The 11,243-nt window shown below is 45.2% G+C and overlaps 1 protein-coding gene across 1 annotated transcript; it reads right to left on the bottom strand.

The window, feature by feature from the left end:
• Window positions 1-2,452: 2,452 nt before the first annotated feature.
• Window positions 2,453-3,771, bottom strand: LOC125518406 (rho GTPase-activating protein 2-like). Its single transcript, XM_048683259.1, has 3 exons — window positions 3,289-3,771; window positions 3,047-3,167; window positions 2,453-2,470 (listed from the first exon to the last, which is right to left on the bottom strand). The coding sequence occupies exons 1-3, from the start codon at window positions 3,465-3,467 to the stop codon at window positions 2,453-2,455; spliced, it is 318 nt and encodes a 105-aa protein (XP_048539216.1). The 5' UTR covers window positions 3,468-3,771.
• Window positions 3,772-11,243: the final 7,472 nt, after the last annotated feature.

Here is an 11,243-nt window from a genome sequence, read left to right as displayed (position 1 = left end):
GTATGTGGCCTGTTTCAGCCCAATTATTTGTCCAGTTTGGCCCAAGCAGACTTTAGCCCAATCACACACATACATCCAACATTATTTCATTCAAATTAGGAAAACTCCCGGGTTTACATAAAACAAAAAGAAAATATCTCCCAGGTTTACATAACACAAAAAATCATCTCAGGAATAAATTTCCTTACACAGGAATATACAATAAGAAAAAATGATGGCACATCTGCTACTATCAAAACAGCACAATGTACTTTTTTTAACGGAACAGTACAATGGATTTCATTGCTCTCTCTTATGCGACATGCTCCAGCTGCCACAACTTGCCATCCTACAATGAGAGAGATATAACATTAGTGGAGCAAACTGTTGTCCAGGCACATGATCCATGAAGCAAGAGAAGAACACATTCTCCGCAACTTTTGATAACACAATTTGGATTAAACAAGAGATTATGCTTAGCTAACTTAGAAACAAGTACTGCCTATGATGCATGTCTATCTATGTGCATTGCATTTTACTTTGTTCAAAAGTAGAAGCTAGATGTCCATTTTTCCAGGTTTGAAGCTACAAATCTAAAAGATAAAGTATAAGTTAACTGAATTGTGTTTTTAGATAATAACTGAATAGTGTGTAGTAGAATGAATGTTTCATAATAAACAACTAGTGTTTGTGATGAAAACTTGACGTTACAATAAAACCACAAAATATGTGAAGGATACTGCCTATTGAATTCTACAACAAACAGGTCAACTTCTGCAGTTCTAGAATTGCCACGAAATATGTTCTAGTATGCCCGAATATTCATCAACTCTTGTCATCGTATGAAAATAAAACCAGTGAACAGCACACCGTATTTGGATGCTATCTATACTAGTATGGAATGATGCCAGGTAAGTCGATCTCAGCGAGGTGCACAGTTGTTTAGAAAGGAAAGAACATTTGACTGAAGTACCAATTTTTAGAGTTTGAATAGCACCATGAACAGGGAGCTGTAAATTCCTAAATGTTGCCACACTAGAATGTTATCCAGAAAGAATGATACGAGGCAGGCGGCATCCATTACCGACGATCTCGCCGAGATGCATGGAGATGGAGTTGAGCTGGGCCAGAGGTCTTCCAGGCATATGTCGTTCACCTGATCACCACCTCCCTGCATGCCACACACACACTGCAAGTTAGATTACATACAGACAGATTGTGTTTCTAATGCCCAGCCGCCACAGGCCGTTGTTAGTCAGCAACTAACACAACATAATTAACAGCCAACTAAAGCTTAATTCAAGATCTTTTCATAGTTGGCATGCATCAATACAGGAATCTACAATGTTGGATAAGGTGATAAAGAAAAACAGAAATACTGGAGTTGGAAACATATGCAGCATAATGACAAAATGAAACAATGGATCTTCTTTAGTTCATCACAAGATGTAGTAGAACAACTCAATTAGTAATCCCAGGCACGGAATTAAACATAGAGTTGCAGCTCAAGCGAGTATAGATGGGTTCAATGATAGGTAAGGTGCTTCCCTATCCTTCACAAGCCTGTGTAAAGAACAATTCTTCAAGTGACTTACTCTTAAGAAACAGCAAGAAGGGCAAGGCAATTGGCTCCTTCACAAGCCTATCTAAAGAACAATTCTGCAAGTGACCCAACTCTTAAGAAAAAACAAGAAGGGAAAGGAAATTGGCTCCTAATTCGTTAGTTATGACAAATACCATATTTGATACTAGATGTACTGAAATAAAAACCAACTCTAAGGATTCAAGTAGCACTCGTGTTAGCATTCTGCAGAAAATGACAAGCATTTCACCCTTGAAGCAAGAATTCCATCTCAGGTGACGCTACTTGCTACTATTCTCAGCACCAAAAAGTGAAAACACCTCTGAATTAAAAAAGGATAACAAGGATAACATAATCCTGACCAAGTGTTTACTGATCTGTGCTGTACTACGAGTGCATATCCAGTGGTACACACATCTGAATTAAAAAAACGTGTATGCAACTTTCAAGAAAAGTGAGTAACGCAAAAACAGGGACTACTTCTGCTTGTAATCATCGAGTATTAGTGTTTTAGAAAATTATAACGGACTAGTTCATTTGGAAACAATCAGTCGTTGTATATCAGGGTATGTAGCTGGTTCATCAGCTCGTCATATACTTGTACAAAACAAATGTGGATACAACTATACAGCAGTTGGGGGCACATACTTGTATGAAATCAAACAGTAGCATTTTAACAACAATGATTACCATTTAAAATGAGATGTCATAGGTTCTGGCTCAAGGTTTGTAACATGTGAGGTTGATGCATTAATCTAGCATAAGCACATTAGAAACCACACTTATAATGCACATTAGAAACACAATTACACATCCTAGCAAAACTGAAGCTAATTTCAATCACGCAGTTGCCGCCATGGGCAAAGCTCTGTAGCAGGCTCGCCTGGCCGCTCAGACAATATCCTCAATCTGCAAGGGCAAGAACAAGAGTAAGTTTTGGTCACGTTAATAAGATGATGATATAAAAAAATGGTCGACGGATGGTGAAATGTACACAAGACAGCATGTTTTATTGCTTCCTTCTGATTGCTCACACAAATAACATCCCGGTCCTATGTTTGCAGTACAGAAAGCCACAAAGAATTTGGTGGCAGACAGAATATTTATGCTTCCCTTTTTAATGGAGCCCCAGACCAAATACACCCTCGTCAATAATGCAAGTCCGGAGATGCAATGCAACATTGGACCACTAAATGACTATGTAAAGCATGATAATGGCCTAACTAGATCTGAGATTTCACACAAGTGGCAACTATACTAGTACAGAAGTGCACCCATGTCTCATGAAAAGCACGATCCTCGTACTGCAATTGCTTATCAGATCTAAACTACAAAACGAAATGGCTAGACATCACAGATCGCAGGCTTAAATTAGGAACTATGAACAGTTCATGTTCCTGACAAATTCAGAAGGGTCCCAAATTAGACGAAGTTTCAGCTAGCAAAGAGGAACAGAGTAATGGCTTTGCTTGTGCAGTGCGCTACCTTGAGGCCATCCTGGGAGTAGAGCCGCTCCTGCATGAGCAGGAGGATCTTGGGCACCGAGTTCCCCCTGTCGTCGTAGCCGCACTGCATCGACTCCGGCGACACCCCAAAGACGCTCGCGCTACAGGCCGGAAAGGAAGCACACGCATTTGAAATCCGAACTGAATCCTCGTCCTCGCTGGGGCACACGGTTCAGCAGGCAAGCAGTAATCTAGAAGGAGCAGAGTTGGTTGGTGAGTAACCTGGCGCTGGGCGCTGGGCAGGGGATCTGGAGCTCGAACTCGACGGGGAGGCCGAGGAAGCCCTGGCGGCGGTCGAAGGTGACGTGCGCGACGTGGCGGACGTCGGTGGGCCAGCCGATGTCCATCCCCCAGCCCCCCGCGCCCGCCGCGCTGCCTGCCGGGTCGTCGGCGTCCACCATCTGGCACGGCAGCGCCACCGACTTGCGCGTACGTGGTCGTGGCGGGGCACGCCGCCATCCTGGCCGTGGACTGCCTACCTGTGGTCGCCGGGCCGGCGAGACAAGGCGCCGCGCGACAAAATCCCAAGGACGGAGTGGTTGGTTGGCTCGGAGTGGATAAGGCTAGGGGAGAACGGGAGGGAGGGAGGAGCTCGATCTCGTCTATGGTGAGGGTCGTCGATGGTGGGCGGCGGCGGATCGAGATCTGAGGGAGGGAGAGGGTGACTTGGAGATGGGGATCTGGGATCGAGGGGCGCGGGAGAGGGTGGAGCAGCGGCGATTGGGGGGTGGGGGTCGAGCTCCGCCGGAGGGAGGTGGCCGACGCGCGCAGGAATGGAGATGGAGGCCGGGGGCTCTGACTTGGATTGGATCTGGGCGGCGGCGATTGGGAGAAGGGGGCTAGGGTTTCGTGGGTGGACGAGGATGAGAGGGATACGGGGTGATTCGGGAGGGGGTGAGAGCGACGAGGGGGGTGTGGGCTGCCGTTGGATCCGGGCACATCCGACGGTGCTTAAGCCATGATCCGCGTGAGCTGATTTTAGACCAATCAGAACAGAGTATCCCCTTTGATGATGTTAAGACCATTTAAATTGGTCATAATCGATTGAAAATAAGATTTTGAATCATGTCTGTTATATGACTACCTAAGAAATTTATAAAAATATGGAAATAAAAAACCTTCCCATTGTGTCACCAAGTGTGAATTACTTTTCAGTAAAAATAACAAACTTTGAATATTGTTAATAACATTAAAAAAGTGTTCTAAGATATGAGTTTTTTGTAAGAGAATCATTTTTCGAGTGTCCAAAATGATATTTTTATAAAGAACCTAGCAAATATTTGTTGCAAATTTGGAGCACATCAATTTTATAATTCACAATCATAGCACATGTGGAGCACATCAAATACTTTTTCAAGCTTATGTAGTTGTGTTTTTCTATTTGTTTCTCTTGTGTTTTTTGCACAAGGGTGCATTTTGGAATGGCATAGTTCGTTCAAATTATTTGATATTGTGCACAAGGGTGCATATTGGAATGACAAACAATGTTGCCTAAGGAAGTTTTCATTTTCTTTGGACGAAAAATTCATTTTCCATTTTTTGAGTGCCCGAAAGGAGGTTTTTTTGGGAAGGACCTCCCAAATAATTGTTGCAAAATTGGACCAAATCATTCTTATAAAATACTAGGCCATATTTAATGCACAATTGACAAAATGGTTGGGTAGAAAAATTTTTGATCCACCTCTCATGAAAAAGACAAATTTCCGCCGATTCTGCTGGAAGCGGGTCAAATTTGAACTGCAGCTGCCTTGTAGTTTGCTATTTATTTTTTCCAAAAATCATTTCTAGGTACATAAGTATCTATTTAATCAGAGAAACACCAAAAAAAATTCCAATATTCAACCACTAGCTAGGAACGGTCATTTCCGCCGTTTTGACCGCATTTTGAAACGGGCATAAAAAATTCAAAAAAAATCAAAAAATTGGGAAACCTTCGCATTGTGTCATCATATGTGGCCAAGTTCATAGGAAAAATAACAAACTTGTAATACGACAATTATTTTAAAAAAAGTGCTCTCAGAAACGAGCTATCATGTGTGGAGATCAATGGCTTTCAAGCCAAATGATCAATCTTATGGCCACATTCATGGCATAGTTTGTTCAAATGATCTCATATTGTGCACAAGGGTGCATATTGGAATGGCAAACAATGTTGCCTAAGGAAGTTTTCATTTTCGTTGGACGAAAAATCCATTTTCCATTTTTGGAGTGCCCGAAAGGAGGTTTTTTTGTGAAGGACCTCCCAAATAATTGTTGCAAAATTGGACCAAATCAATTTTCTAAAATACTAGGCCATATTTAATGCACAATTGACCAAATGGTTGGGTGTAAAAAGTTTTGATCCACCTCTCGTGAAAAAGACAAATTTCCACCGGTTCAGCTGGAAGCGGGTCAAATTTGAACTGCAGCTGCCTCATAGTTTGCTATTTATTTTTTCCAAAAATCATTTCTAGGTACATAAGTATCTATTTAATCAGAGAAACACCAAAAGTTTTCCAAGATTCAACCACTAGCTAGGAAAGGTCAAGCCCGCCGTTTTGACCGCATTTTGAAACGGGCATAAAAAATTCAAAAAAATCAAAAAATTGGGAAACCTTCGCATTGTGTCATTATATGTGGCCAAGTTCCCAGGAAAAATAACAAACTTGTAATACGGCAATTATTTTAAAAAAGTGTTCTCAGAAATGAGCTATCATCTCTGAAGATTCATGGCTTTCAAGCCAAATGATCAATCTTATGGCCACATTCGTGGCATAGTTTGTTCAAATGATCTCATATTGTGCACAAGGGTGCATATTGGAATGGCAAACAATGTTGCCTAAGGAAGTTTTCATTTTCTTTGGACGAAAAAACCATTTTTCATTTTCTGAGTGCCCGAAAGGAGGTTTTTTTGTGAAGGAACTACCAAATAATTGTTGCAAAATTGGACCAAATCAATTTTATAAAATACTAGGACATATTTAATGCACAATTGACAAAATTGTTGGGTGTAAAAAGTTTTGATCCACCTCTCGTGAAAAAGACAAATTTCCACCGATTCAGCTGGAAGCGGGTCAAATTTGAACTGCAGTTGCCTCATAGTTTGCTATTTATTTTTTCCAAAAATCATTTCTAGTTACATAAGTACCTATTTAATCATAAATACATGGTTTGGTGGCGATACGTCGAGGTTTGGGCGGTGGCCGAGGGCCCCATCTCTAGAGCGCGTAAACTCGCATGCCCGCCGCGTGGTCACCGCGTGACCGTGGTGTTTCCATGTGTTTTGGGTGGCCTAGATATGTCTAGTGGGTTGGGCACTCCCCAGGTAGGTGCTAGGAAGAAAATTACAACATAAGATTCTCACGAGGAGACCGATCGGTGCTCAAACATGAATTAGCAGCCAAGTGTTTGATTAGCAGTACAGGAAATGTACATGGCTAATGGGCGTGATTTTTGGCTGAGGATGATCAGTTACTAAGAAGACCATCTTCACAAATTTTCAGCTCAAAAGGAGGAGCCTGGGTGGTACTTGCTTTGCAAACTACCACACTGGACATAAATACGTATGTTGAAGCTCGGCTCAAAATAATGAATAGATTGAGCTGGCATTTGGTGGAAGATGTTTATTTGGGCATAGGAAACCACTGTAGAAAATGGATACTATTTGGACATGCCAAAGTGGTACTTCCTTCACAAACTGTTGTTCTGAACATAATAGGAAAATGAATATTTTTGAATTATTTTTGAACTAGGCAAGGAAGGTTTTTACATTTTTGACGAAGATATGACCCAAAGAATTTATGAGATTTTTTTGGGAATTTTGGGAATGACAGAAATATAGGTTGCTTCACAACCTAGGGCAAAAACTGCCACATGGACATGACACATAGGCAAAACTGATGAGGTGGCGCCTAGTCATAGCAACCCACCACAATTTACAAGGCTATGACCATCTATATTGGTCGTTAACAACTAGAAATAAGGCAGCGGACTAGCGCTATTTGCTTTATGACCTTTTCGTGTGAGGAAATTACGACCTTTCTGACCAAAATGGTCGCAATGGTTTAGGGTTTGGAGCCCCCCGAACAGCTTTTGACCAATTGGTCTGAAATGGTCATAAATTTATGACCAATTCTTCGAGGGTCACCGACAGAAGGTCATAAGTTGACATATTTCTTGTAGTGGAAGTAGGCCGGTTTGAGCACAGATAGCTTCCGGTTCGTTCAATATCTTTTTCACAGCCTCTGTAACTTCGTCGTCTGTGAGCTGGATGTCAATGTGTCGTAGCGGGTCGTTTACACTGCCAGTGTACTCGCACATCAACCCGGAGCGCTGGCTTAAGGGCAATATGCTCCAAGATATCCAACAGCGAGCAAGATCAACCCCTGTTAACCCGTTAGCCATGAAGGCCCTGAGCTTGGATAATTTGAGGAGCATATTTGCTTCTCTCCTTAGCAGTCAGCCTCTGTGGGAAGGGATGCGTGTTGCTTAGCCGCTCTGGACGATAACCCGGCAAAGGATTTTCTTCAGAAGGAGAGGTATCTTTGCAGTAAAACCATGTTTGATTCCACTCTTTGGGATGGCTGTGCAGTTTGGCGTGAGGGTAAGTGACCTCTTTCCTTTTTTGAATCGCCATACCACCTAACTCTGTATTGGAACCGTCAGTAAATTCAGCGCGGCGGTTTAGATGGAAGCAATCTCTGAATAGTTCAACTGTGGGCTCCTCTTGAAAGAACACTTCACAGAGTACTTGAAAATGACAGATGTTGGTCACGGAGTTGGGGCCAGTATCCTGTGGACGGAGTTGGAAATTGGCTAGGACATCCCGGTAAAATTTTGAACCAGGAGGATTGAAGCCCCGGGCCAGATGATCAGCAAAAACAACAACTTCTCCCTCTTGAGGAGTGGGAGGACATTCTGGGCCAGGGACCCTCCAGTGAATAACATCTTGTCTGCTTAAAGCGCCAGTTTTGACTAAATTTTTCAGTTGAGTCTCGGTCACGCGAGAAGGGACCCAGTTGCACTTGTACACTTGTTTGGCCATAGCGCAGTCTGCAAGGTAGTAATTACCGGTTCAAGAATATGTTGGGAAGGCATATGCTGATGCATATGTTTGCTAAACCGGAGGCAGTTATTTATAAACCGGAGTTCTACAAAGCGGCAGTATCTACCTAAGGGTTTCTGGCGGTTCAACAAGGGGACTAATGGTATATACCGGTTTGACAATTTTGTCTACAAGTTAAACCGCCTGGTCTAAACATTGGACAGTCAAGACTGCAGATGAGTAAGTACACAAAAACAGATTTCACAAGATTATATTATAGCTTTGGATCTGGAACATGTTCATAAAGGAGATAAATATTCAAGGCCTAAGAGGAGCAGTGCCGAATCAATGAGCGAAGGTACGGATGAGATCTATGGTCTTAATATGCGGAAGTGAAAACAGAGGATAAAAACTACTGCTACACAGAGCAAAGATTCACGGGCTCGTCTAAAGATCTATCATATGAACGAGAAGCAAGCTATGAACGCTGAAGAACATGGAAACCCTAGAACAGATCTATGAGGGAAAGGATAGAAGGCTTACCGGAGCTGAGGAAGAAGCGGAAGGTCGCCGCGGTGCTCTGGTACGTTCAGGGTGATGCAGCGGCCAAGGTTGGTGCAGAGGTCGACGGCGGCGGCAGAGCTCCGAAGCTGGGCGACGCGAGGAAGACGAAGCAGAAGGGCACGAAGGGAAAAAAAGGAAATGACCCTTTGGTCCTATTTATAAGGCAAGGGACATATGTCAGGCGCGAAAATCAAGGGGTCGTGAGTTTAGAAACAAAGCTGTCGCCTCGATTATCGCAGATCTATTAAACAAGAAGGTATCATGGATAGTTTCTTTATGACAGATGACGTCACGCCGGTTTACAGCAATCAGAGAAGATGACATCACGGCGGTTCACCAAACTACAAGAAGATGTTGAAGATGAAGTTTTTGCTAAGGATTGACATGAACCTGTTCAAATCAATCTGGGGCCCAATGTTGGGGATATTACTACTGGGCGTAAACCAGCCTACCTGGGCCGGGTTAACTTCATCAGTAGTTAAGCATGTTACAGCCCAAGAAGGTAGATAAGGGCTTAAGGCCCATAATCGGTTTAAGCCCTATAGCCATAAACCGGCGTCGGTATGTAACTTGTATTGTAAGTTAGGAATAAGTAGAGACCAAACCGGACACGTCTATGAGCCGGTGTTGGGACTCTGTAAATCGACGGGCGTCACCCGTATATATAAGGGGACGATCCGGCGGCGGTTCAAGGACAACAGACAACAACTCGAGACTTAGGCGAAGCTTGTTTGCTCCCTAGTCATCGAAACCCCATCAATTCCATCACAACTAGACGTAGGCTTTTACCTTCATCGAAGGGGCCGAACTAGTATAAACTCTCTTGCGTCCCTGTGTCCGCTTTAACCCCTTCAAGCTAACCCGTAGCGATGGCTCCACGACTAAGTCCTTTCATGAGGACATCTGCCGTGACAAAACCACGACAGATCTCCTGACGCATACTGAGATAGGCAGTTCAAGTTGCCGGTAGCTGGTGATCAACTTCGGCTAGAGGACCCTGCCTGTAGTATGGTTCAGTGTCAAACACTGGGTCTTCTTGCTCGCTCTCGATGATCATGTTGTGCAAGATGACACAGCAAGTCATAATCTCCCACATTTGATCTTTGGACCAGGTCTGAGCGGGGTACCGAACAACAGCAAATCGAGATTGGAGCACATCAAATGCCCGCTCGACATCCTTCCTGCGAGCCTCCTAAAGTTTCGCAAACCAGGCGTTCTTGCCTCCTGCCACAGGGTTTGAGATCGTCTTCACAAATGTCGACCATCTCAGATAGATGCCGTCAGCTAGATAGTACCACTTGTTGTAGTGCCACCCATTGATCTCGAAGTTCACCGGAGGAGAATGACCTTCAACAAGTTTGGCAAAGACACGAGAGCACTACAGCACGTTGATGTCATTGTGAGTTCCTGGCATACCAAAGAAGGAGTGCCAAATCCAGAGGTCCTGTGTGGCCACCGCCTCAAGCACCACACTGCAACCGCCTTTGGCGCCTTTGTACATCCCCTGCCAAGCAAATGGGCAATTCTTCCATTTCCAATGCATGCAGTCGATGCTTCCAAGCATCCCAGGAAATCCTCTTGCTGCATTCTGTGCTAGGATCCGAGCAGTGTCTTCCGCATTGGGTGCTCTCAAGTATTGTGGTCCAAACACTGCCACCACTGCCCGATAGAACTTGTAGAAACACTCTATGCTGGTGGACTCGACCATGCGCCCATAGTTGTCGAGTGAATCACCGGGAGCTCCATATGCAACCATCCTCATCGCTGTCGTGCACTTCTGGATGGAGGTGAATCCAAGAGCGCCGGTGCAATCCATCTTGCACTTGAAGTAGTTGTCGAACTCCCAGATGGAATTCACAATACTGAGGAAGAGCTTTCGGCTCATCCGATAACGGCGCCGAAATGTTTTCTTGCCGTGAAGTGGAGCATCGGCGAAGTAGTCGGAGTAGAGCATGCAGTAGCCTTCGAGACGATGCCGGTTCTTTGCTTTCACCCGCCCAGGCGCCGAGGCACCTCACCGCGGCTTTTCATTGCTTGCTAGGCTGGGCGAGGGCGGCGAGCATCATGAGATGCTCTTCTTCCTGGACGCTGGCCTCGGCTTCCTCCTCCAGCAGTGCGGCGAGCGCTTCCTCGTCATCCGAGTCCATCGCCGAGGCAGGCAAATCGCCGAACACCTTGCGCTCGGTGGGCGTGTACCCGCCGCTAAACTGCGCCTCCGCGGCCGGAAACGCCCAGCTGCTGTTGGAGGGGCTGCCGCGGCGAAGCGCTGCTATTTTCCGGCGGGGAATGGCTATCTACCGGAGTAGGGCGGCGGGCGGTGCCGGGATATAGCTAGTGGTGGCCGAGGGCGCGGGGGTGGGAGGCGAGTCGGGGAAGAATACCTTGACTTTCCCCCTGACGGTGTGGGCCAGCCGCGCTTTTCCCTTGCGCCGGAGCCCCAACTGCTCGCCAGCGCGCCGGGTTCGGCCTGTGACCGCCGGGCGGAAAAAAGGGCCGAACCGGCGATTTTCGGCGTCCTGGGGCGCGACTGGGCCGTTTTTTCGGCGCCGGCGCCAAAAAATGGCCTGGGGGGCCTGTTGGGGGCGCGGCT

The sequence above is a fragment of the Triticum urartu genome, chromosome 7 (genome assembly GCF_003073215.2).
Source record: "Triticum urartu cultivar G1812 chromosome 7, Tu2.1, whole genome shotgun sequence".
Taxonomy (NCBI): domain Eukaryota; kingdom Viridiplantae; phylum Streptophyta; class Magnoliopsida; order Poales; family Poaceae; genus Triticum; species Triticum urartu.
The sequence above is the reverse complement of the archived record's forward strand: the minus strand, read 5'-3'. Positions and strand labels throughout refer to the sequence as shown.